This window comes from Sciurus carolinensis, chromosome 3 (genome assembly GCF_902686445.1).
Source record: "Sciurus carolinensis chromosome 3, mSciCar1.2, whole genome shotgun sequence".
Lineage (NCBI taxonomy): Eukaryota > Metazoa > Chordata > Mammalia > Rodentia > Sciuridae > Sciurus > Sciurus carolinensis.
Window position 1 is genome coordinate 71,352,155 of NC_062215.1, and position 27,202 is coordinate 71,379,356.

Below are 27,202 nucleotides of genomic sequence, written 5' to 3' on the forward strand. Positions count from 1 at the left end.
AGCTGTGGCCCCCTTCCCCCTCCTGGGAGAAGTCTGTATTATTACCTTTAAATAAAACCTGCTTAATATGCTTGCCTTGGTGTGCTTCTCTAATGTTCAAACTTCAACATCTGAGGAAGCAGAACTCACCTCTCACAGCAGTGTCACTAGTATGATCTAGCGTTATTGACATGTTTATTGTTCTTTGATGACCTAGAACAGATATGTTTTGAGAAAATGGCAGAGTCATTTAATCAAAACAAGCATTCACATTTGGGAATTGTCAGTCTTCAATTTAAATTGTTACTTAAAAAGAGGGGAATTATTTTTTTCATTTTCTTTCTTTTTTGAGACCTAGTTCTGAGGCCCTTACTCTTGGCAAAACTCAAACCCATGGTCACAGATAAACATGCTGTCAGGGTTAGATGATAATTTTGGAAATAGATAACAAGCAGCTGGTTAAACATTTACAGACTTTGTTAATTATGTGTATGAAGAAGAAGAAGAATTGCTTCCTCAAGAGAATGTTTTAGACTTCCCATATCATGGTATCTGTAGTAGTGCCTATAGATAAATAACGTGGAACTTCCTGTCACTGATTTTTTTTTAATTGGCGGGGGGAGACCAGAGGTGGCAGAATATAAAATAAAATTTGCCATTTTGGCCAGATACACTGGTACAGGCTTCTAATCCCAGTGACTCAGGAGGCTAAGGTAGGAGGATGACAAGTTCAAGGCCAGCCTTAGAAATTATGCAATACCCTGATCTCAAAAGTACAAAAGAACTAGAGAAGCCTTGCCAACCCCCATGCAGTTCAATCAGGGTACTGGGGGAAAATTGCCATTTTGGCCATCCCTGTTGTCTTTTGAAGTGTTAAACCATGGAGAAGAGGTCAATGGCTGAGATTCTTATAGGAATGGGGGAAGGGGAGGTGCTTTAAAGCTGCTTCCAAATCAATATAGGGTCTATGACCTTGACTTGAATGTCTGGTTTTGAAATACTATTTAGTGAATTGGTTGAAAGATTTGACTCAGAACCAATACTGTACAAAGAACCATAAACTATCCTGAAGAACATAATGCAATTTCCTTCACTGTACATATACAGGATCTACAGTGACTCCTCTGATTTCAAATTTAACTACTGGGGTAGTTCTGGGAGTGTAGTTCAGTGGTAGAGCTCTTGCCTAGTGCATGAGAGGCCCTGGGTTCAATTTCCAGCATTCTCCACTATCCCCCAATACTCACAGATTTTAACTATTGGGAAAACAGAGCAGGAGGGAGGTCTCAAATGAACTCCTTCAATCATTCAAGTCACTGCTGTCAATGAGACACTCCACCTCATAACCACAGTATAGTCACTCATTGATTCTCCTTGGCATCCAGACAAAAGAAAAAATTCAGGGCACTGATGACTTGAATCTCACAGTTAGCAGTCTGATAGAACTAAGTTCAAATCTTTTTTTTTTTTTTTTTGTACCAGGGATTGAACCGGGGGTGCTTAACCACTGAACCACATCCTCAGACCTTTTCTATACTTTATTCAGAGATGGGGTCTTGCTGAGTTGCTTAGGGCCTCCCTAAGTAGCTGAGACTGACCTTGAACTCATGATCCTCCTGCCTCAGCCTCCTGAGCCACTGGGATTATAGGCACGCACCACTGGGCCTGGTCTAAACTCAAATCTTGGTCCTTTCACTTAAGACATAGACAAGTATTGCTACTCTAAGCCTAATTTCCCACTCTGACAGCTGCAAATCTTGAAGGTATCCTCCTGGAAATCCCCAGGTCCCAGCAGACATTGCTATGGGTGGATGATATTCAAAGCTGTGTGTAGATGGGACCATGAGGGTGTCAAACCTTCCAGGATCTTAAGCTTCTTTAGGCATGTGAAAGAGTAATGCTCAGCCTATTAAGTCAGGACAACCTTCAAGATGGAGGTGAGTGCTGCCAGGAGAGTGCAGTGGCTCATGCCTACTGGGGAAGTCAAGCGGGGAGGATCACATGTCCAGCCTAGGCAAGTGAAGAAGATGGTCTCAAAACAAAATTTAAAAGGGGCTGGGGACGTAGCTCAGTGGTACTGTCCTTGCTTAGTGGTCTAAGGCAACTGGATAGGGGCAAGGCATCAGGCAGCCCGCTGGTGCCAAAGAACAACCAATCAGATGCTGACCGATAAACCCTAGTGGCGTCTTGCAACTGCCCGTCAATCAAGAGTCCCCAGTCAATCCCAGAGGAACACAAGTCCCTGCAGGATCTCCAGCCCTCAAACCTTCCCCCACCTATCCCGAACTACAAAAATGCCACCCCACCGGAGCCACCGTGTGACTTCACTAGCACTTCACTCTGGTGGGCTGGTGAATCTCCCTTGAGAGATGATCCCAGTAAAGCTTTGTTTAGCCGCTTGTGGTCTGACTCCTTTTTGGCTACCCGCATTCGATCTTATATCTGGAGCCAAAACCTGGGAGGGTCCTTGGGCCTCCCCCATCGGGGTTGAGGTCCACCCTCTCCCTCAGACGAACCAGGAGATTTCTGTACCGCTCTGTTTCTCCTCATCGGGTCGACAGAAGTGGGGTAAGTTCCCTTGCGTTTCCCTTGGCCTTCCAACTGCACTCTTTGTTATGGGGTTCTGCCTGTAAGTTGTGCATGCTGCAGATTCCCACCCCCTGTTCCCTTTGGGCCCCAGTAGACTGTGGAGACCTCCCAGCCTCTGATTAGCCCTTCATTCTGTTCTGGGCCCCCACAGGCCGAGCAGACATCCTGGCCTCTGGCTCATTCACTTTCTGTTCCCTCAGGTGTTCACAACCAGAACTTGAGATGTCTTTCTGCTCCTGTTCACCCTCCAAGTAATACTGAAAGGCCATGGGAACCTCCTGATCCTCTCTAAACCCCAAGACTCCTTTGGGCTGTCTGTACCTTAATTTCACTAAATTAGGACTTGCCCAAGACTTACACTGTAAGCGACTGGTCTTTTACTGGACTACGGTCTGGCCCCAGTACATGTTAGACAATGGCTCAAAATGGCCTCCAGAGGGAACCTTTGATTTTCAAGTCCTCACTGACTTGGACAATTACTGTCGCCGAAGAGAGAAATGGTCACTAGTGCCTTATGTTCAGGCATTTTGGGATTTGTGCGCTCATCCCTTCTTTTGTTCTACCTGCTCTACTGCCCAAGTTCTCCTCACCAGGGACAATCCCAAACCTCTCACCCATTGTTCTCCTGTATTTTCTTCCTTATTTTCAGATCCACCAGAACTGCTTTCAGTTCGACTCTCCCATCCTCCCCCTCCTTACTCAGGCCAATCTTCTCTTCCTCCACTTCATTTCTTCCTCCCACGGCTACAACTCCTCTGCCCTTTCCTCCTACAGTTACAGTTCCTCCTCTTTTTCCTCCTTCTCTTTCCCCAGAAGGTCCCTCCTCCTTCTCATGTCCACTCCAGTTAGTGCCCACACCTGATCTCATCAGGTCTCCCACCATCCAATCCAGAACTCCTCTGTCCTCTGTGGGAGGTAGCAGGTGCAGAGGGCATTGTGCGAGTCCACATCCCATTCTCACTTCAGGATCTTTCCCAGATTGAAAAGCGCCTAGGGTCTTTCTCTGCCGATTCCTCTTATATTAAGGAATTTAGATGGCTTTCTCAGGCTTATGATCTCACCTGGCATGACATTTATGTCGTTCTTTCTTCCACTCTCACCCCAGATGAATGAGCCCACATTCAGCAGCAGCACAAAATCATGCTGACCAGTTCCACCTAACAGACGCAACTCTACCCACAGGTGCAAAACTAGCCTTTTACCTGAACTCTAGCAAAAGTAAATTGTATGGTGCTTTATTAAAATAATTAATGGCAGTGTCATTTTTTTCTGGGACTCTTGTTTTTTCCTTAAATTCTATAATTTTTGAGCTCATAACATTAATGTTTTTGTGATCAGTCCTATTTTTATTCAACTCAAGTTTTTGAACCAAGGGGCCAAGAAAAACCAGTATTTGGCTCTTGCCTGCAGAGTCAGCCTGAATCCAGGGAACAAGAGAACTTCTCTAAGGAGTTTTACAACTCTGGGCCGCACGACCTCCTGATCAGGGAGATTAATGAGACCACCAGAGGATGAAAAGCCAATCAGTGCACCTGCTGCAGAGGAGGGTCATTGAAAAAGGAAACATCCCTGAGGCTTCCAAGGGAAGCCACCTCATCAAGGAGACCCTACTTAGCGAATGGCACTAAAGGAGCTAAGAAGCTGCTCTCAAGTTTCCCATGAGTGATCCCTATGAGAACTCAGCTACAAAAGAGAGATTCCTAGGCAGGAGTCAGAAATTTTTAGTCAGTTTAAGGTCTATTGATCTTCCTAAGCTACACAGGTAGGCTTAATCTATGTTTGCTAGTATGATTAGCTAAGTGACAGAAATATAGAGATCTCTACTAAACACAGGTTATACCAATAAAAGGATATTTTACAGAACTTAGATGAAATTAAGTGTCTTAACTATATTTTCTGGTTCTATCAAAGACATTAAAAATTAAATGTTGTGTTTGCATTCCTGATAACTCTGCCAATGTTAAAGTTTCCAAATAAAGGCCTTATCCTCGCCAACCTTTGTTAGGCCTTATTATGGGAACAACTTCTCAGTTCTTCCACCTCCTGATGAGAGATCAACTTCTGTCATCTTCATGATATTCATTGCCTTGTTCCAGATGCTGAAACATTTATTCTGTATTAATCTCATTTCATTAGTCTTGTCTTTTTCTCTCTCATAGAAGCACCTATCCCCAGATGACTTTACAAATGGGTCATTTTACTACCAGTGGTGGTCGTATGCTCCTTAGCTCTTCACTGCTTCTGGGTTGGGGGCAGGGAAATTTGGTTATGTGGTTACTGCCACCCAGAAACTAGAACAGCAAATCCAACAAGCAGTAGAGGCATGTGCTGCCTCCCTGGCCCCCCTACAAAGACAAATAACATCTATTGCCCAAGTTTCCTTGCAGAACCACTGAGCACTAGATTTCCTGACTGTGGACAAAGGGGGAACATGCCTCTTCCTAAGAGAAGAATGCTGCTACTATGTCAATGAAACTGGGTTGGTCGAAAAAAACTGTCGAAACTCTCAGATGTCTGAGTGAAAGGCTGAAGCAACAATAATCAAATGACCCTTGGCCAGGATGGCTAAACTCCACTCTTGTCAACTGGCTGACCCCTATCCTCACTCCCATATTAGTGATAGGATTTCTACTAATGATTGTTCCCTGTGTTTTCAGGTTTGACTACAACCAAGTGCTCTTGCACCCTTACAGCCGCCTCCCTACCGAACCCACATCCAAGCCTTCTCCCCACAACGCCCCCTAATAAGCAGGAAGTAACCAGGTGGACTCCAGCAACCTATATCATCAAAAAGGCTGGAATGTTAGAGCGGTCTGAGGAAGCTGGATGGGGGCAGGGCATCAGGCAGCCCTGCTCATGCCAAAGAAAAAACAATCAAATGCTGATAGATAAACCCTAGTGGTGTCTTGCAACCGACTATCAATCAACAGAGTTCCCAGTCAATCCCAGAGGAACAAAAGTTCCTGCAGGATCTCCAGCCCTCAAGCCTTCCCCCACCTATCCCGAACTACAAAAACGCCACCCCACTGGAGCCACAGTGTGACTTCACTAGCCCTTCACTCTGGCAGGCCGGTGAATCTCTCCTGAGAGATGATCCCAGTAGCTTTGTTCAGCCGTTTTTGGTCTGACTCCTTTTTGGCTACCTGCATCCAGTCTTACACTTAGCATGAGCAAGATCCTGAGTTCAATCCCCAGTATTGCAAACAAAGAAATAAATGATGTGAATACTGAACTAAGTGAAGCATGCACTTGAGGAAGGCTTCTCTGAGGTAGACAGGGTAGACAAGACAAGCCCTCTCAGGACGCATTGCCACACACTATACAGGCCTTTTAAGTCCAGAACTCAGAGAGGAGGAGGGCAGGAAAAAGGTGTAACATGAACTGAAATTGAATTCCAAGCATATATGATTTTGTCAGGATGAACTCAACTACTATGCATAATTATAATGCTCCTAAAAAAAAAAAAAAAAAGGCCAGAACTCAGCTGAACATCGTGGTAAACTGGATTTTCAGCCCTCTGTTGCTATAGTGTTGTAGTAGACCCCAGCTGGTCTGCTAGTGTCTTCTTTCTGGGTTTCTCGTCTTGTGAATCTGAAGAATGATATCCACTGACAAGGAAAAGTGAGTGTAAGAGAGTAGGGTTTATTCAAGATAGAAGAAATGAGGACAGTTCTACAGAGTGAGAAGGGACCCAATAGCAGTTGCATTTACGTGTAGTAGTTTAGGGTATATTATGGCTATAGGGTAGGGCAATATCTATGCTAATTAAGTCTTGGAAAAATATCAAGGATATTGGTAAACATCTATGCTATTGGAAAAAGTGTTAGGTTTGGTTAGCCTTTTAAGCGGCATCTTCACTCAGGTCTGCCTGCCTCCCTATGGACTTTACACTTAAAAAGTCATGAATTGGGGCCCATGACTTATCCTATCTTACTCATGGCACATGCTTGTAATCCCAGTGATTTGGGGAGGCTAAGGCAGGAGACTGCCAAATTTGAAGCCAGTCTCAGCAACTTAGTGAGGCCTTAAGCAACTAGAACGAATCTGTCTCCAAATTAATATATAAAGGGGTGGAGATGCAGGTCAGTGGCAAAACACTCTCCTTCAATTCCAGCAAACACCACACACAAATGCCAGGTGGGGTGGTAATGCCTGTAATCTCAGCAACTCTAGAGGCTGAGGAAGGAGGATCTGAAGTTCAAAGCCAGTTTCAGCAACTTAGTGAGGTTCTAAACAGTTTAACAAGACCCTGTCTCAAAAGAAAAAAAATCTGGAACTTCAGGTGAGGGTGCAGCTCAGTGAGAGTCCATGAAGAGCATGCTCAAGCCCTGGGTTGGATTAGAGAACGATGGGGAAAAAAAGAATCAAAATTCCAGAACTCTCAGGACAAACTGAATTTGGAGGCTTTCACACCTGTGAAAAGGACTCTTTGCAGAATCACAGGAAACCCCTATGGACTCCATCCCTTTACATCTCTTCAGACTATATTAATAACAAAAGAGAGAGGGTCACATAGGAACGGTACATGCTCGCCTGTCATCTGTTTATTACTTGGCTTCCTTTGTAACATTTTTACCATCAGATTTCCCGAAGTAAGTGCCAAAGAGTTTTAGAAATTGTGAGAGAATACCTTAACTTGTAAGGGTCTGTATATTAATTTGAGTACATGGAAGACTGGGAAATATATCACCATATATTTAGAGGCAGAAACACTTTAATCCAGGTAGAAACTATGGGTAGCTCAACTCACAAAGAGTTCTCTGAGAAGCACTCTAAAAAGTTATAAAAATAGGAATTTTTCTTTTAAAAAAATGATACAGCAACACTAATGAGAAATGCATTATAGCAAACATCATTCCATGTTAGTATTAAGGTCTGTATAATTATTTTCTTTTCCTTCATGTCCCAAAGTTAGTTAACTAGTCCAGCCATGAATGGGTGAGCAGGGAAAAGTCAATGAGAGTCGGCTAAAAAGTAGTTTTACCTGAAAGATAATCACCTGGGGAAAATGGGGGCTTGGTCTGTTAAAACCTCCCCTAGCCATAATTTCATTCCTTTAAGAAAAAACTATTATGTCACACCTCACTAGGTAGCCTGGAGCCTCCTTATCACTGAAACCATCACACCCCCCAATCACCGTAGCAACTAAAACATCAAGACCCTCACAAATAAAGTTTACTAGAGAGCTACTCAAAAGTAATAAAAGAATAAGAGGGCAGGAAACTGAGGCAGGAAATTGGCGGGGGGAACAATTTCATCTGAGCACCAAGTCATCTCTTTAAGTCCTCTCATGTAGGTCCTATGCTGTCAATCAAAAGTCAGAAGGCAGACTTGGGCAGGACTCTGGAAACTTCCCTGGGACTCCCCAAAAAAACTGGGGGCAGGAGGAAGCATACGCTATGCCTCTCCTCTCTGAGAGGACCCACTTTCTCCCTTGATAGTATCCTTTTCTTTTTTTTCTATCCTTTCTAATAACTCATGCCTGCTACTATGAGTGACAATCCTTCTGTCCTGATTGCAAGAATTGGGGTGAAGATGAAGGCTTCCACGCTGCCTCAGTTTTGCCGCAGGCCTCATTATTTCACCAAGAATGAAATAATTAAAATGACATTTAAGGACACTGAAACATGACTTTACCTTAATGAGGTGATTACAACTGTTATGTACATGTTGATTTCTTTGTTTGATGTTACAGAATATCTCCAACATGGTTTCTCTCCAGATCATTCTGGTCTTCACTCATCTACTATGAACCAGAAGCAGCCCTGTATTAGTCTGTTTTTTCATTACTAAAATGAAATACCTAAGAATGTTATAGAGTTGGGGACTTCTGAGAAACTGAGGTACCTTGAAGATCTCCTCTTCAAACCCCAATTCTTGCAATCAAGTCAGAAAGATTTCAGACATGTTACTCAGTGTAAAAGGAATGAGTTTATTGAAGAGATAGGGAAAGGAAAAGGAGACACTTTCAAGGGAGAGAGTGGGTCCTCTCATCGAGGAGGAGTAACAGTGTGCCTCTCCTGCACTCCAGTTTCATTGAGGATCCACAGAAGTTTACAGAGAGTTCCACACAGGTCCACTTCTGACTGACAGCAGGGTAAAATCAGACTTTCAAGTCCCACAGTCATGGCAATTCTAGGGCACTTTGGCCCATGCTGACCGGTTCTAATTGGATTCTTTTTTTTTTTTTTTTTGTACCAGGGATTGAATTCAGGCAGCACTCGACCACTGAGCCACATTCACAACCCTTTTTTGTATTTTGTTTACAGACAGGGTCTCACTGAGTTGCTTAGGACATCATAAAGTTGCTGAGGCTTTGAACTCTATTCTCCTGCCTCAGCCTCCCAAGGTCACTGGGATTATAGGTGTGTGCCACTGCGCCTGGCTAATTGGATTCTTAACCATACATTTTTACAGATTTAAGGTTAGGAGGAACTATTCTTATCTCCCAGAGTTTCAGGATCTGGTCACAAAATTCTCCTTTAGGGTAACTTGGATTCCTCTTATTAATATTATTTTGGGCCAGGCATGTGGGCTGGCACACACCTGTAATCCCAGCAGCTTAGGCAGGAGGATCACAAGTTCAAAGCCAACCTCAGTAACAGCTAGGCATTAAGGAACTCAGTGAGATCCTGTCTCCAAATAAAAATATAAAAAAGGGTTGGGGATGTGGGGATGTGGTTGAGTTCCTCTGAGTTCAGTTTTTGGTACCCACCCCAGTCTCCAAAATCAACATTATTTTGAGCCTGCAATGAACAGGTAGTTTGCTGAGGAATGTGACATATCCTGTCCACTTAGGTTGTCAGGGATGCAGGTAAATTGCTCACTGGAAAAGAAAGCATGTGGGCATTGGGACAGTGTACCTGCTTTATAGAATTATTCTCTTAACCTTGTGTTGCCCCCATCCTCATCTATCTGTTCCCTAACAGGGTTTGTGTATTTATAAGAGGATTATTTAGCTCATAGTTCTGAATTTCAAGGTCACAACATTAACATATGTCATCATGGTGGGAGATATCACATGGCAAGAGAGGAAGCCACAAAGAGAATGGGATCTCAGGAAACTAGTTAATCCCTTCTGAGGGCACCCCATCTATGACCTAAGACATCCCACTAGGCCTCATAGCCTCTTATATACTGTACTGGGGTCCAAGCTTCCAACACATGAACCTTTGGAAGACACATTTAAACCACATCCAAACCACATTAGTCTTTCTCTTGATCTTTCCATGGCTCTTTCTTTGACTTTCAAATTATTTGCCAGAACTTGCATCAACTAATATGGTCGAGCTCCTTGAGGGGACAGATCCTTGCCTGATCTTTTCAACACCAGGGGCCTGGCACAAAGTCATTTATAATAACTTCATGAATGAAAATGTTGGGGACAATCCAACCTGTGAAATATCACTGTATGCATTATTTCTCTTTTTTCTACTCTCTGCACTTATTAACTTTTCTCTCCTGCTCTGTGTGTATGTGTGTGTGTGTGTGTGTGTGTAAAGAAATAAAGTGTTGGGTAGCCAGCTAGCCCTTGGGCCAGCACAGTGCAAGGTCCAGCAATTAGTAGGTGCTATGTAAAGGTCTGTGGAACTGACAAAGGGAGAGCAAGTCTGATGCAGAATTCCAATTTCACTTGTGTCAACCAGCTGCAGCATAACTATGGACTACATCCCAGGACATCTGTACTGCAGCTCTGATAAACTTTGCAGGAAAGCACTTTGAAATAATAACAAACTGTCAGTACTACATAACCTACTAAACTATCTTCTCCTATATTTTCCTTCTGGAAATACAGATACACAGCAATTAATTTTGTAAAACGATTATATTTACAAATTAAAGGAATACCCATTCTTGTCTGATAATACCTTAATTTTTTATTAAGTCAGCAGTTTTCATTATGACTATCCAAATATTGTTCGCTAAAGAGTTAAGTAGGGGTTATGATTTTTTCCCCTTATGAACAACCTTCTGTTTTCTCTGGAGTTGAAAACAGCATCATTTTTCATTTGCTTAATTTCCCACTTACCATCCAAATGTTCCAAAAGATGCGATAAAGCCTTCTCAATATTACTGTCCGTACGTTCAGAAATATCAGAATATAAGAAATCAATCAAATTTTTAAAATGCTTAAGTCATAAAGAAATTCCACCGTATGCTTTCGGAATCACCTATCCAGCTTTTCATCAAAGTCAGTTCCTTAGGTCAGTCACTTAGCGCATTCTTGCACCTCACCTAATCCTTTCCTGATCCTTTCCTGGAAGCCTAGTGATCCATCCCAGGATGTGCGGCAAGAGTACTGCAGAAGAAAAAGGCGGTTTCCCTGGACGCCAGCAGGCGCAGGACAACCCTCCACTGGCCAAGAACCTCCAGTATCCGGCCCTGATGTGCTCTTCGCGCCCGGGTGGGTCCCAGCCTCGCTGCCTCTGTCAGTTGCCTTTCCGGCCCCGCCCACTCCAGGCCTCACCCGTGCCCCACCCTTTCCGGGGCGGAAGCCCGCAGCTCCACGCTTCCGTTTCCGACAGTCTGTGGTAGTATGCGGTTCGGCGATGGCGGCCGGCGGCAGTGATCCGCGGACGGGCGACGTGGAAGAGGACGCTTCACAGCTTATCTTTCCCAAAGGTGAGGCACGGGGCCGCTTGATTCTTCCTGCCACTTCACGTGGTCGCTGAAGGCCTGGGGTTCTCAACTTTGTTCAAGACGCCTCAGCAAGCTGTGGGGGTTGGTTTCCCGCGCGACGTGAAGCAACGAACTGGGACGCCGACCCTTGAGGGCCGTTCCCCGCCAGCACAGTTGGACCCTGGTCTGCCTTTTGCATAATGGCTTGTGGAGAGGGCCACTCCCCGATCCTTGGAGTCCTTGGCAGCCAACTTCGCTCTTTCTGGCGGCATCTTACCTTTTTTGTGGGGGGAGGGGTACCAGGTATTGAACCCAGGAGCGCTCAACCACTAAGCCACGTCTCCGACCCTTTTTTAATGCTTTATTTTGAGACAGGGCCTCGCTAAATTGGCTGAGGCTGGCCTCGAACTTGCGATCCTTCTGTCACGGCCTCCCGAGTTATGGGATTACAGACGTGCGCCACCGAACGTTAAGTAGTTACTTTATCTGTTAACATCCTCCAGAGTGCTGGGAGATAAAGCCGTACACTAAGTGGTCAAGACGGATTTTTTTCTTTTATTGTTTTTGTTTACTTATTTTGTGATGCTGGGGATTGAACCCAGGGCTTCTCGCGTACTGGCCAAGTGCTCTCATCACTGAGCTACATCCTTAGTCCTGAATAGGTTTTAATGCGTAATATTGCAGTAGAGAAACCTGTAAAGATTGTACAGAACTTCTTGGCCTTTTTAAAGGGAGAGTGAAGGAATAGAAAGGAGATGAGCACAGAGTCGGGTAAGTGAAATATCACAAAATGGGAAAGGGAAGGTTGTTCCTTTATGAGACCCTCCTGGCCTTGATAACTGGCATAGGCTCCTACTGTCCTAGAGACTTAGAAATGGGCCCTATCTTCAGATGTTAGTTGGAACAAACTACAATTTTTTTTTTTTGTCAGTCTCAACTTTTCTCAGGCAGACACTTAAGAGAGTCATCCTAGGAATGCAGTCTTGAGCTGTTAGAAACCATTTTAATATTTCGTTCAAATCTTTATCACAGGGGTTGAGGTTTAGTCAAGAAGACTTAGAAACTGGATGAGGTGGTGCATACTTACAATTCCAGAGACTTAGGAGACTGAGGCAGGAGGATCAAAAGTAGGAGGCCAGTCTGGGCAACTTAACAAGACCTTGTCTCAAAATAATAAGGGCTGGGGATGTAGTAGATGAGTAGAGGGCCCCTGGGTTCAACCCCCAGCACTAGGGGAAGTGTAGGTGAAGAAGGCTTAGGAACCTAGAGTTTGGTCTAGAAGAGAATCCTTTTCAGATGCTAACAAGTAAATCACCTGGCTATTAGGTTACTTCCTCTGTGTTGTGGGATATACTTTATTTGTGATTTAGAAACCTAAATCTGCAGGAAGGTTTTTTAAAAAGTTTTAAAAAACTGTATCTTGAGGTTCCAAAAAAAACACAAAGTAAGCAAAGAGATCACTCATAAGTAACTCCATTATTAGGGCCTTAGCAGTACCCATGGTGAACATTTCTGTTCCTTGGGACTTTTCTGTTGCTACATTTGATCACATTTAGTTTTCTTAACCTTTCAATAGGAAAGATATTATAGGTTTTCTTTTACAAATCAGAAAATTTGGGGCTGGGGAGATAGCTCAGTCAGTAGAGTGCTTGCCTTGCAAGCACAAGGCCCTGGGTTCGATCCCCAGCACCCCCCAAAAAAAAAAAAAACAAAAACAAATCAGAAAATTTAACCTTTAACAAATTAAGCTCTCCTGAATCACAAGACTTGAGTACAGGGTCTTAGATTTGAGCTTCAGATGAATAGTAAATCAATGTTTCTACTTCTGTTGTTTATTATCCATAGGACATTGGGGAAACCCCTCTTTTGGAGAGTCTAGGAGTCTTCCTAAGGCCCACACAGGGACCTGCTTGTCAACAAGGCAGCTTTTCACAGTTGAAACTGTTGTTATAATCACAGAGATTCCCAAACTCTCTCTGCAACCATTCAAAAGTCACTTTGTTTCATAATCTTCTCCCCCAACTATCAAGAACTCAGGGGGTGGGAGGGGTTAGCATTAGGTTTAGGGTTAGGTTTAGGGTTAGGGATAAGGAGTGTGGTAAGAATGAAGGAAAGGACTGTATAGAGGGAAAAGAGGGGTGGGAGGGGTGGGGGGGAAGGGAAAAAAATAATAAATCAAACATCATTGCCCTATGTAAGCATATGATTACACAAATGGTATGCCTTGACTCCATGTACAAATAAACAACATGTATCCCATTTGTATACAATTAAAAAAAAAAAAAAAAACTCATATTTCTTATTCTGTTCCTAAATGTTACTGCATGTAACAGTATCAAACATGGAATTTAGGAAATATAATTCCTTTCATGTTTCTTTCAAATTGGAAAGCACCCTGAAAATACTGTTCAGCAATACATGCTTACTTTTCAGTTTTGTGGGTTTATCATCTTCCTAGTTAAGGTACCATAAGCATTCACAAAGATGAAAGCAAGATATTCCCTCTTGTATGAAATTGTGCTCTTCTTCCTGAAATTTCCCATGTTTTAGCTGTAGGCAGCTTGAGGGAAGAAGGGGGCATTTTACTCATTTATGACCATTCTCTGTTATACGAGGTTAGAGCCGGGTTCTGTGGGGCTTGAAGCTGGTACAATTTGGCTGGTACATAAAAAATCTAATACAGGAGCAGCTTGCATTTTCTCAACGTAAACATAGTGCTGAGACTTCTTTCAGGTCTTAGCAAGAGGCTCATGCAGAGGAAGAACTGGGAAACTTAAACTTCAATAGCTTTATGGAGTAGATAAACTCATCTTTTGGGTAATGCTGATCTGAGACAGTAAAGGAAAGAGATCATGACACAGGTATAACATCTGTTAAGAAGCAAATGAAACTTGATAATTCCCCAGGGTACTGGGATGAAGGGAGTCAAGGGGAAAAGTATAGAAAATCTCCAGAGAAGGTAATACCTAAGCTCCATAATGTACCCAGCATCTAGCAGAAACTTATAAGTGTTTATTGACTGAAAGAGTGTGCATTGAGGATTTCTTCAGATTTCAGAGGTGGATTTATCTTGCCTAATAAGCAGATAAGTTTGTTCTACAAATATGCTGATTAAATCACTTTAAAAAAATTCTCATTTCTTAATTTTAATTATGAGGTGAAGACTTTGACTGTTTTCATTCTCTACATCACTAAATATGTCTGTGCTTAAGTTAACTGTACTTGGTAGGCACCATAGTGTAAAGGACTGGTTCATGCTAACACTTTTTAAATGTAAAAGCACAAAATAAAAGAACGCTCCAGTTTTTAAAACGAGGAAATGAGAGTGTGGAACAAACTGTGGTGATGGTTCTGGTTCATGGTGGAACTTGCCATGTAGCATGCTGCACACAGCGCTGCTCCCAAGAGCAGACCTCTCAGGCTGTCAGAGTCACTGGCTGGTTGAAGATGTTAGCATGATGCATGTGCTCATGCAAAAACCAAAACAAGAAGATTGAGATGTTTTGGAACTTCGGGAAAACTATTAGATCTCAATCTTTGCACAAGATGTCAGACTGAAAACACAAAATTTAAATTCTTTAAAATGTGGATTTATATTCATTACTATAAATGAAGAAACTCATTTCAAGAGCACATTTTCTCTCAGTTAAGAGGTAGTATGAAGGCTTTATGACAGACATCAAAACATTTAAAAGCTAAGCAACCAGAACAAATACACACCTGATTTATTTTTGGTAATACTTGAGATCATTTTTTTAACTCAAGCCAGTATTTGCAAAGTTTCACTAAAATATGGAGGGGATCTATAGATTGCATTGATGTCAATTTCCTGGTTTTGATATTTCATGTTATACTAGAATTTAATGTCAGATATCATCTTTGAGGGAAGTTAACTGTATAAGAACTATCTGTACTATAATTATAATTATATTACAATCATAATTAGCCTATAATTATATTACAGTAAAAAGTTTAAAAATTTAAAAAGTACAAAGTAAATAGGGGAGACACTTCAGTAGTATTCTCTTGTCTTAAAAGTTATTGCATCTAGGACTGGAGATGTGACTCAGTGGTAGTGTACTTGCCTAGTATGTGTAAGGACCCTGGGTTCAATCCCTAGTACCTTAAAAAAAAAAAAATTAATATGCACAATAAAAAGTGAAACTCCATACACTTTTCACGCAGAGGAAGCTACTGTAAATAGTTAAGTGCTTATTCTTCCATATTAACTTTATGCTTACAGAAACATAGAGGCTATAAGTGTAACTCAGGTAGTAGAGCTCTTGTCTACCATGCGAGGCACTGAGTTCTATCCCTAACACTGCACCAGAAAATAAAGAAAGAAGCATACCACTCACCCCCACACAAATGGGATGGGGTTGCAGCTCAGTTGTAGAGTGCTTGCCTACTGTGTGCTAGGGTTTGGGTTCAATCCAAAGCACTGCCCCCCAAAAAAATTGCTACAGGAATTCTGTAATCAAAATTAGACCACATACTTTATAGAAATTTTAATTTTTTTATATTTATTTTGTGGTACCAGGGGTTGAATCCAGGAGTGCTCTACCACTATGTTACATTCCCTGCTCTTATCATTTTTTATTTTGAGACAGAGTCAAAGCCCTCAAACTTGTGATCCTCCTGCCTCAGCCTCCTGAGTAGCTGGGATTGCAGGTGTGTACTACAGCACCCAGATCTGTCTACTTATTTTAAAGGTCAGACAGTTCTTTCTGGTTGTACCATAATCTGTCTTTCAATAGTTAGACACTCAGGTTGCTTCCAATTTTGTATTTTATAGAATGGAGGTTTAGTTTTTCCATGGGACAAAATCATGGGCATTTTTGGTGAAATGGAAATAGGTGCTTATTTTTTAATGGTATAATAACTAAACAGGAGACAGTTTCCTAATTTCATGGTAAGGTGGGTTTTTTTATACTTAGTTTTAAAATTTGGTTTCTTTTTACATTCTGAAAATATTTGTTTTGGTTAACTCAGCATCTGATACACATGATTTATTGACTTAGATATAATTAGTTTTTTTTTTTTTTTTTGGGGGGGGGTGCTGGGGATCGAACCCAGGGCCTTGTGCTTATAGGGCAAGCACTCTACCAACTGAGCTATCTCCCCAGCCCCTATAATTAGTTCTTAATTCCTAGCAGTTAACAGTGTCAGAGTTCTCAATATCTGTTAACCTTTTCAGCTGATATAGGCATATAAAATGTTTATTATGTATTTTAGAATATATAGAGAGAATCAAGGAAACCATTGCTATGGAATGTAAACAATCATGTGATATTTCACTGTGGGACTGTAAGGGTAGATAAGATCACAAAGATGAATACTTTCAGTATTAACTCTCAAATATATTTGCCCCCAAATAAAATCTGCCTATATTTATACACAAGTAGCAGTAACGATTGATTAGGTAATAGGCCTTTTTTTTTTTTTTTTTTCAAAAAGGGATTATATGACCCCAGTCACTTCCTCCCCCACCTAAAGAAATCCCCTAAACCATTTTGTACCAGAGTGAAAAGATATGCAGAATAAGAAGACCATTTATGGCTGGATGAAGTGGTGCACACCTGTAATCCCAGCAGCTTGGAAGGTTAAGGCAGCCTTAGCAACTTAGTGAGGCCCTAAGCAACTCAGTGAGACCCTATCTCTAAATAAAATATAAAAATAAGGGCTAGGGATATGACTCAGTGGTTAAGTGCTCCTTGGTTCAGTCTCACACACACACACACAAGACCATCCATGGGCTCAGGGTGTACTTCAGTGGTAGAACAATTACCTAGCATGTGCAGGACCCTGGGTCTGAACCCAGCACCCCCCAAAAAATTATAAAAAAATGCCACTTGTCTGAAACTGTCATTAATAGTTGTAATGAGCTAGGTGTAGTGGCAAATGCATATAATCATAGCAACTTGGGGAGGAGGCTGAGACAGGAGAATCAGAAGTTTGAGGCCATGCTATGGCAATCTAGTAAGACCCTATCCGAAAATAAAAATAAAATACCGGCTGCTTTCTCTTGTTTTCAGGGAGCAGGTGGTGGCAGTGTTGTCAGTTGTCCCTCTCACTTCAGAGTTTTGGTCTTAGAGTCCTGATATTTGATGCCTTCTCCCCTAATTGCTTGAAGCATTAGTTTCTTCACCTGAACTTATACCTCAGAGGATTGAAGATGAAAAGTAGTAAAGTTCTGGTACATAAGAGGTATTCAGTGTGGGATATCTCCTGTAATGGGTTTAGAGACTGGAAAAGATTATGTCCTAAGGTTCTTCTTTTTCAAACTTTGCTGCCCTCAAGTGGAAAACAGCTTTTGAGTACTTACATTCAGCAGCACTAAGTGCCTTTCTAATACAAATACTGTTTTCTCCTTTTCTCCATGTGGACTGCCACTGTTGGGAAAGGAGAATGAAGCTCCTGTCACCTGACTTAAGATATGGGAAGGAAGGGGTTGGGTTAGGGTAGAGTGCTTGTCAGCACTGCAAAAAAAAGAAAGGAAGAAAAGAAAGAAAGAAATGGGAAGGAAGGCTTAACTCTGATGGAGGTATTAGTGATTTCTCTATTAGTAAGCATACCCAAATCACCTTTAAATTCCATAGATTTTCCTTACCATTGCTTCCTCTTCCTTGGTTTGGAATTATAAACATGAATTCATGTTTGTAAATGGTTCCTGTTTTGGAGGAAATCACAAGAAAGGGAAAGACAGACAAAAAACAGCTGTAATACTTTGAGATAAGTATTAGGAACATATTGTCCTATACAAATGATTTTTCCAAGGGAATAGTAACATTTTTATAACAGTGTTATTCTGAAAATATAGAAAAAGGTTGCTGTGTGTGTGTGTGTGTGTGTGTGTGTGTGTGTGTAATTTCTTTGGTTCTGGGGATTGGGCCCAAGGGTGCTTTACCACTGAGTATATCCACAGTTTTTATTTTTGAGACAGGGTCTTGCTAAGTTGCTAATGGTCTTTCTTAAGTTGCCAAGACTAGCCTTGAACTTGGGATTCTACTGCCTTAGCTTTGTGAGTTGCTGAGATTATAGGCATGTGCCATTATGCCCAGCATGGTTGCTATATATTATAGGAAGTAGTCATAGATTTCTTTTTTAGCCCTATTTTTTTTTAAGATTGCTGGTAATAGGTTTGTGCAGGCACTAAAATAGAACTTGGGGTACATTGTTAATGTGTATTTCCAGAACCTTGGCATTTATTTATTTTTAATATAGAATTTTAGTTGTAGATGGACACAATAACTTTATTTATTTTTATGTGATGCTGAGGATTGAACCCAGTGCCTCACACCTTAGGTAAGTGTTCTATCACTGAGCTATAACCCCAGCCCATGTTGGCACTTCTTAACATGTAACAGTTCCTAAAATTGAGAGTACCATATTAGCATTGTTAGAAATATAAAGATTATGAGTTTATACAGGCTAGAGAGAAATAATTTTTTTTTCAAATGTTGCTCAGGGCCTTGCTAAATTACTGAGGCTGATCTTGAACTTGCATTCTCCTGTCTCAGCCTCCTGAGTTACTGGGAATACAGGCGTGGGCCACCATGCCTGGCAAGAAATAATTCTTAATGGTCTCTGATTTTAAATCAGTAAGTGGTCCAATTAGAATAAGGATGTGTTGCTATTTAATAGCATGTTCAGGTCAGATTCTTTGGTGTCAGAAAATGTCTAGCCCAAATGAGCTAAATTTTAATATCATGAATTCTGTTCCTGTAGTACATAAGTGTGAATAAAAATAAAGATGTGGAGTAGAAAAGCCCCTGGGTTTCTGCAGAACAGGACAATGTTCAAATGCAAAATGGGCATTTATAATCTGACTTTGGAGGAATATTTTCAGCTGACATTTATGCTTTTCACAAATAGAGTTTGAAACAGCCGAGACTCTTCTAAATTCAGAAGTTCATATGCTTCTGGAGCATCGAAAGCAACAAAATGAGAGTGCAGAAGATGAGCAGGAACTCTCAGGAGTCTTCATGAAAACTTTAAACTATACTTCCCGTTTCAGTCATTTCAAAAATCGAGAGACCATCGCAAGTGTCCGTAGGTGAGTGCCAAAAGAAAGTTTATATTAATCCAGACCACTGGACATCTGCAGGTAGAATGTATCCTTCCTGCCTTCTTTTTAAATTTGTACTGGGGATTGAACCTAAAGAATGCTATCCTTCCTGCCTTCTTTTTAAATTTGTACTGGGGATTGAACCTATGAATGCTTCACCACTGAGCTCTGTCTCCTCTATCTGCATTCCTTTTTATTTTTTATTTATTTATTTTTAAACGGGATCTTGCTAAGTTGCTAAGGACTTGCTAAATTGAGAGGCTGGCCTCCAATTTGATCTTCCTGTCTAAGCCTCCTGGGTTGCTGGGATTACAGATGTGCATCACCTCGTAGGCCCCTTCTCCCTTTCCCAGGCACCTGTGAGTTTAATGTAAATAAAATAATGTCTGATAAAAATGTATAAATTAAGCCGGGAATCTAGCTCAATGACAGAGCACTTAACTAGCATGTGGGAGGCCCTAGGTTTGACCCACAGCATTCCCCCCAATTTCTTTCTTTTTTTTTTTGATAGTAGGGATTGAACCCAGAGGTGCTTTACCTCTGAGCCATTAAACCACTTCCCCAGCCCTTTTTGTTTTTTATTTTGAGATAAGGTCTCACTAAATTGCTGAGGCTGCTTTTGAACTTGGCAATCCTCCTGCCTCAGGTTCCTAATCCATTGTGCCTAGCCAAAAAAAAAATTAGTTTTTAGTTTTTTATAGTTGTAGATGAACAGCATGCCTTTATTTGTTTTCATTTTTTTATGTGGTGCTAAGGATCGAACTCAGTGCTCACACATGCTAGGCAAGCTCTCTGCCACTGAGCTATAGCCTCAGTCATGGCCCCGCCCCCACCCCCCCAATTTTTTTTAATTGCTTATAAGACCAAAATTCCCTTTGGCCATTTTTTCAAAATTTATTTTTGTACTAGGGATTGGACCCAGGGACCTTTAACCACTGAGCCATATCCGCAGCCCTTTTTTGTTTTGTTTTGAGACAGTTTCACTAAGTTGATTAGGGCCTCCCTAAGTTGTTGATGCTGGCTTGGAACTTGGAATTCTTCTGCCTCAACCTCTGTCATGGGAATACAGACATGTGCCACCATGCCTGGCCCCTTTGGCCACTTTTGTTTTGGATGCTGGGGATTGAACCTAGGGCCTCTAACATGTTAAACACATGGTATAACATTGAGGAATACCACTGAGCTACACTGTCCACCCCTTAGAACTATTTATTTAACTTTATTTAGTTTTTTTAAAAATTTTAAGTGGTGCTGAGGATCGAACCTTATGTCTTACACATGCTAGGCAAGTGCCCTACCACTGAGCCAGAACCCCAGACCCCTTACTACTATTTTTAATGACCAAAGACAACCCCAAAGATTTAGTAGTAATTAAATATATTGTGGCAATTCCATTTGGAAGCATATTATAATTAAAAATGTAGTAAAAATTGAAACTAGCAGATGTTCATATGTTTGATATACAGAAAATGGTGAGAAAACTAAGACATAATCTGAGGGCTGGGGTGTAGCTTAGTGGTAGAGTGCTTGCCTAGTATAGGTGAGGGTTCAATTTCCATTACTGAAAGAAACCACCAAGGAGTAGTAGTAATATTTTATTGGTCATGGTGGCATATGCTTATATCCCAGCAGTTTGGGAAACTAAGGCAGGAGGATTGCAAGTTCCAGGCATACCTCAACTAGAGATGTAGGTCAGTGATCAAGTGACCTTGGGGTCAATCCCCAGTACCAAAAATAAAATAAATAAAAAGAACAAAGGACAAAAGGATACCCACACAGAATTCAATCAGATGCTCAAAGAAGTATGCATTTGAGGATGTTTCTGAAGAAAAAACAAATCCTTTTTCCTATTGACATAGTCACTCAACACATTTGACACCAGATATGTGAGGAGTTTTTCCGCACACACCAAGCAGTTCAATACCAGCTGTTATTCAGTTCTGTTCTGACATTCTTCTTGGAGAATGTCAGACCTCACAGGTTAAGGACTTAATGCCTCAAAACTGCCCACCCGCCTTCAGAAGTCAGTTGCAAGTCCCAGGTTGTGACTTAAATGTCTGATCCATGTCGTTTTCCTTGGTGGTTCCCATGACCCCTTCCTTAAGTTAGATTTATTTGTTAAAAACTGCCATAGAACTCGGGCAGTCAGTTTACTTTTGTTTATCCATTTATTACAAAGGCTGTTTTTAAACAGTCAGATAAAGAAATACATAGGACAAGGTTCTGAAAGGTCCCAAGCACAGGATCTTCTGTCTCCTTGGAGTTGAGAAGTGCTATCCTCTTGGCACATGGCTATGTTCTTATTTACCAGCATGGAAACTCTGAACACTGTTCTTTCTAGTTTTTGTGGAGGCTTCATTATGTAGGCATGATTGGTCACAATATTATGCATTGGTGATTAACTCAACTTTTAGCTCCTCTCCCTCAGACAGTGAGGGTAGGAGGGACTGAAATTCCAACCCCCTAATCACATGATTGGCTCCTTTGGCAACCAGTTTCCCATGGAGCCCACCAATATTTGCCTTACTAGAACAAGTTTATATTCAAAAACAGAAAAATGAGGTTTGGAGATATAGGGCAGTAGTTGAGCATAGGCTTTGCACACATAAAGCCATGTGTGATCTTCCTTTTTTCTGTTGATCATTCTTTTTTGTTGGTTTTGTTTTCCTTTCCTGTGATTAGCTTGCTGCTCCAGAAAAAACTGCATAAATTTGAGTTGGCCTGTTTGGCCAATCTTTGCCCAGAGACTGCTGAGGAGTCCAAGGCTCTGATTCCAAGGTTAGTACCAGTTGAGATAAATTATGTGTGTATTGGATAAATTCCTACAAAAAGAATCACTGTGTCTAAAAGGTGTATGCATTTAACATTTGGATAGATAACCACCAACATTGATTGAGAGTGCTTTCTTTGAACTTGTGATCCTCCTGCTTCAGTCTCCTGAGCTGCTGGGATTACTGGCTTGTGCTAGTACTCGAGAATACCTTTTTAATAGTGTATGAGAAAATGATGGTTCTATACCACAGAGTGCAAGTAAGAATATGGAACAGCTGAAACTCATATATATTGATGCTAATATTGCAGATTAGTACGATTACTGTGGAAAGCAATTTGACTATGTCTAGTAAAGTTAAAGATGAATGTATCCCCTAATGCAAAAAGCCATTCCTGGGTACATGTCCTAAAGATATATCACTCAAGTTTAGGAGACATGTATTCCGGTGTTTATTGCTGGTGATAGCACAAATTGGACAACAACGTATCAGTCAACAAGAGAGTAGATAAATGAATCTTTTTATGGTCATGCAATGTTTATTGTACATCAGTGAAAAAAAGAACTAAAACATCATGAAATAACATCAACACATGACAGAATGAATTTGGACAGAAAAAATTGCAGAAGAATATGTGTAGTATGATGCCATTTCTTTTTTTGGTCCCCCCCCCCTTGTTTTTCATCAAGTTAATGAAAACAGGTCTTTATTAACTTTTAATATCAGAAAAACAAAGCTCTTAAAAATCTATTTATAGCAAATATACCAGTGCTTTGGCCATCTTAAGTTTAAGACCCTTTGTCATAGAATATGTTTTTGTTTTTGTTTTTGCAATGCTGGGGATTGAACTCATGGCCTTGTGCATGCAAGGCAAGCACTCTACCAACTGAGCTATATTCCCAGCCCCAAATAACATGTGGTTTTAAACATTATTCAAATTGAATTTATAATCTTATAACTTCTCTAAAAATACAAAACAAGAATATAGTAAAATTAGCAAATGCTAAAGCATATTGATAATTTATTATCCTTAAGTTTGTGGTTTTTAGAATAGTACACATACCTAATATATGTTGATGCCCTGGCTTGTTAGTTCAATGCACAATGCAACAAAATACATCCCATCCATTTTTTTTTTTTTTTTTTTTTTATGCTTTGAGACAGGTTCTTGCTAAATTGTCTAGGGTCTCACTAAGCTGCTGAGAATGGCCTTGAATTGTAGTCCTTTTATCTCAGCCTCCCAACTTGCTGAGATTATAGACATGTACCACCATGCCTGACCCAGTACTATTTCTTACAAAGTTTAAAAACAGGACTGTGTAGTTCATTGATAGAGTGGGAGCTTAATTACCAGGACCAGGAAAAAAAAAAAAAATTTTTAAGTAATAAAGTTTAAAAACATAAACTTTGAAAACTTATGTTCTATATCACTTATGGATACATATAGTATATGTACAGTAAAAATATGTGGGAATGATAAATGCCAAATTTAGGACAGTGATTATTTCTGGGGAAGGAAGGGGAGAAGCATAGGGTTGGACCCTCAATTGTTCTGTTATAGTTAGGAAAGATAAGTCAAATAGCGTTAATTGTTAAGGCCTTTATAAGTATCTTTTATGTATTCAAAATATGTTATAATGTTCTCACAAGGAAAAGTAGAAAAGAAATATAGTTGAAAGGTAAAGGTATAGGATATATAGATAAATGCTGGGAGATGAGCATGATAAGAGTGGGGAAATTGTCAATTGCTAAGGCAGTCATGTTTTTTGGTTCTCTTGCAGCCTAGAGGGGCGGTTTGAAGATGAGGAACTGCAGCAGATTCTTGATGATATCCAGACAAAGCGCAGTTTTCAATATTAATCTCCAAACTTCACTCAGCTTCTTGGGAGAACCATGTTCCAGCACAACACCACCCTCCCAGGGGCTGGGTCTGCCTTGCATAGAACTATTGGAGAAGACATTTGGATTTTGTGAAGAGGACAGCCTATCTTGGTGTGGGTTTAGGTTGCTGTTTCAAATTTGACTGTTAGACATAATGACCATGTAATCTTAAAGCAGCCTTGTAGTGACTGCCTAAGCTTGCTGCTGGGAAGGGTGAGGGTGGGGTGTTATATAAGCCACACTGTTGACTATCTCATACTGTGATTTTGGACCCCACATTTTTATTCATAACATTTCATATTTTGAAATTTTGTGTTTGTAGTTTTTGAAACTAAAGTAGAACATAGAAGACTTCTGTAGGGAAAGAACAGTATTACCTAGATGCAAAAGGAAGAATTAAGCCAGACCAATATCATTGTTTCAAATTATTAAAGGAAGGGTGTGAGTGTTAATAACTGTGAGATCCTTGCCATCCTTGTGCTTAACCCAGGAAACAGGGAGGAGGCATTTCATGGGAAGCAGTTACACCTGGGTATAATTGTGCCATGAGGTGTGCTCTTTAGCCTGGAAATAGACAGATATTTTGTCTCTTTTTCCTTGGGCGGTATTGCAGAATATGGATAAGTAGCAGCCCACAGAACTCATTTGTCACCGAGTTAAGATTTTTTTCTTCAGTTGGGCACTGACACACACCTGTATTTCCAACCACTTGGGAGGCAAAGGCAGGAGGACCACTTAAATGCAGGAGTTCAAGACCAACTTAGGCAATGTAGCAAAACCTTGTCTCGAGAGAAATTGGAGGGGTAGAGATGTAGCTCAGTGGTAGAACACTCACCATGCATGTGAAAGGCCCTGGATGCCATCCCAGCAGAGAAAAAAATAATGTTTTCTTTCATAGATAAGACTTGAAGGTCTGAACTCTTTGAAGTCTTTTTCTCTTATGGGGCATCCATTCCAAACCTCTCACTTGCTACTTAGCAACAGGTGTTCTGTGATGGGGTTGATTTGGATGGAGGCAATAAGACCCTTCCTGAGCCACTGCAGTGAAGTCACTCAACCTGAGGCAAGTAGTGTATGCTAATAGCCAAACATTGTAGCTATGATTTTTCTGAAGGGAAATATTTGTGTTTTCTTCACAGTTAGAATTTTTTTCTTTCTGACACTTTGTATATGCACTTTGTATATGAACTCGTGATCCTAAGAGGAAATTGGGGAAAGAACAAAGTTGGTTTTAAAAGTCAAAATAGTTTTGTCAGGTGAGGTGGTACATGCCTGTAATCTCAGTGACTCAGGAAGCTTGGTCAGGAGGATTGCAAAATCAAGTCCAGCCTCAGCAACTAGGTGAGACCCTGTCTCAAAATTAAAAAAAAAAAAAAAAAAAAAAAAAAAGTGGTTAACTCAGTGGTAGAGTGCCCAGCATGTGGGATATTCCCCAATTCTGCAAAAACACTACCAACAAAAAACCCTACTGAAGCCTATGGGGATATGTGAGTAGATTTTTTTCAGCTTCTTGTTATGAGCAGTAAATCTGAAAAATAAGTGTTCAATATATATTTACCCAACTAATTACAGACATGGTACATTATAGAGACAGGTGGAAAGCCTAACAATTACTCAGGAGTTGAGACTTTTCATTGAGGGCAAAGTCTAGAAATCCATCAGGTGGAGAAGTTGGGGAAGGACATTCTAGTTCTCTGGTGCTGGGGATGGAACTCAGATGACCATTCTACCACTAGTCTATATACTTTGTCCCCTAAATTTATTTTAAAAAGCTCTCTTTCAACCTTGCTTTAAATCTTGCCACTTTGTTGATCAGCTTTTAAAAATTCCATGATTTTTAAGGTTTTAAATTTTTACATAATAGAGTTTTTTCATCTACTTCATCTATCACTGCAGTTCTAAAAAGCATTGTTTTTCAGCTGGGTGTGGTGGTACATGCCTGTAATCCCAGCAGCTTGGGAGGCTGAGGTAGGAGAATCATAAGTTCAAAGCCAGGCTCAGCAAATTGGCAAGATCCTGTCCCTGTCCTTGTCTCTAAATAAAATATAACGGGTTGGGGATGTGGCTCAGTGGTTAAGTGCCTCTGGGTTCAATCCCTGGTAGCAAAAAAACAAAAACAAACATTGATTTTCAAATACCATTGCTTACAGTTACCTCTGAATAAGATGTTAAAGCTTGCATTAACAAGACAATGCAATTAATGACATGGGTGGCCACAGACTTGTGTTTATATGGCTGAGGAGACAGGCTGGTCTTGAATTTACAAGAACATCAGTCAGTAAATTTGAAAGTATTTCTCTAATTGACCCACATTTGTTAGAATAACAAAAGATTACAAAACTGGGAGCTTTAAAAGGTAAAGCATCTTGGGTTGTTTTAAAATTGAACAAGAAATTTATTAGTCTGAAAGGAGAAAAGTTAGGAAAAAAGTTCTTTCCAAATGATTTTTTTTATTAAAATATTTTTTTATTTTTACAGACACATTTCATTGTACAAATGGGGTACAATTTTTCATTTCTATGGTTATACACAATGTAGATTCACACCATTCATGTAATTATACATATATATAGGGTAATACTGTCTGTTTCATTCTACTGTTTTTCCATTCCCAACCCTCTCACCCCTTTTTCCTCTACACCATCCAAAGTTCCTTCATTTTTCTCTTCCCCCTATTGCCCGCCCTCGTTCTATCTTGTCATGCACTTATCAGAGAAAACATTCAGCCTTTGGTTTTATGAGCTTGGCCTATTTCACTTAGCATGATATTTTCCAGCTTCATCCATTTACTAGCAAATGCCATAATTTTATTCTTTATGGCTGAGTAATATTCCATTGTGTATATATACCACAGTTTCTTTATCCGTTCGTCAATTGAAGGGCATCTAGGTTGGTTCCACAACCTAGCTATTGTGAATTGAGCTGCTATGAACATTGATGTGGCTGCATCACTGTAGTATGCTGATTTTAAGTCCTTTGGGTATAAACCGAGGAGTGGGTCCGAGTTTTCTGAGGAATCTCCATACTGCTTTCCAGAGTGGCTGCACCGATTTGCAACTCCACCAGCAATGTACAAGTGTGCCTTTCCCCCCATATCCACATCAACATTTATTATTGCTTGTGTTCTTGATGATAGCCATTCTAATTAGAGTTAGATGAAATCTTAAGGTGGTTTTAATTTGCATTTCTCTAATTCTAGGGATGATGAGCGCTTTTTCATATATTTGTCGATCACCCGTATATCTTCTGTGAAGTGTCTGCCCATTTCTTTAGCCCATTTATTGATTGGGTTCTT

The 27,202-nt window shown here is 40.7% G+C and overlaps 1 protein-coding gene and 1 non-coding gene across 2 annotated transcripts; one reads left to right on the top strand and one right to left on the bottom strand.

The window, feature by feature from the left end:
- Positions 1-11,069: 11,069 nt before the first annotated feature.
- Positions 11,070-25,251, top strand: Polr2d (RNA polymerase II subunit D). The gene is made up of 4 exons (XM_047545551.1): positions 11,070-11,190; positions 19,063-19,243; positions 21,938-22,033; positions 23,808-25,251. The coding sequence occupies exons 1-4, from the start codon at positions 11,118-11,120 to the stop codon at positions 23,884-23,886; spliced, it is 429 nt and encodes a 142-aa protein (XP_047401507.1). The 5' UTR covers positions 11,070-11,117; the 3' UTR covers positions 23,887-25,251.
- Trnai-uau (transfer RNA isoleucine (anticodon UAU)) lies at positions 16,235-16,311 on the bottom strand. The gene has a single exon. It is a non-coding gene; the product is annotated as a tRNA-Ile (tRNA).
- Positions 25,252-27,202: the final 1,951 nt, after the last annotated feature.

What these genes read in the sequence shown, in the direction of transcription:
- Polr2d (XM_047545551.1), top strand. Translation starts at nt 11,118, where the DNA reads ATGGCGGCCGGCGGCAGTGATCCGCGGACGGGCGACGTGGAAGAGGAC. An exon ending in ACCATCGCAAGTGTCCGTAG is followed by an intron (nt 19,244 to 21,937) that starts GTGAGTGCCAAA and finishes TCCTGTGATTAG; the next exon opens with CTTGCTGCTCCAGAAAAAAC. An exon ending in TCCAAGGCTCTGATTCCAAG is followed by an intron (nt 22,034 to 23,807) that starts GTTAGTACCAGT and finishes GTTCTCTTGCAG; the next exon opens with CCTAGAGGGGCGGTTTGAAG.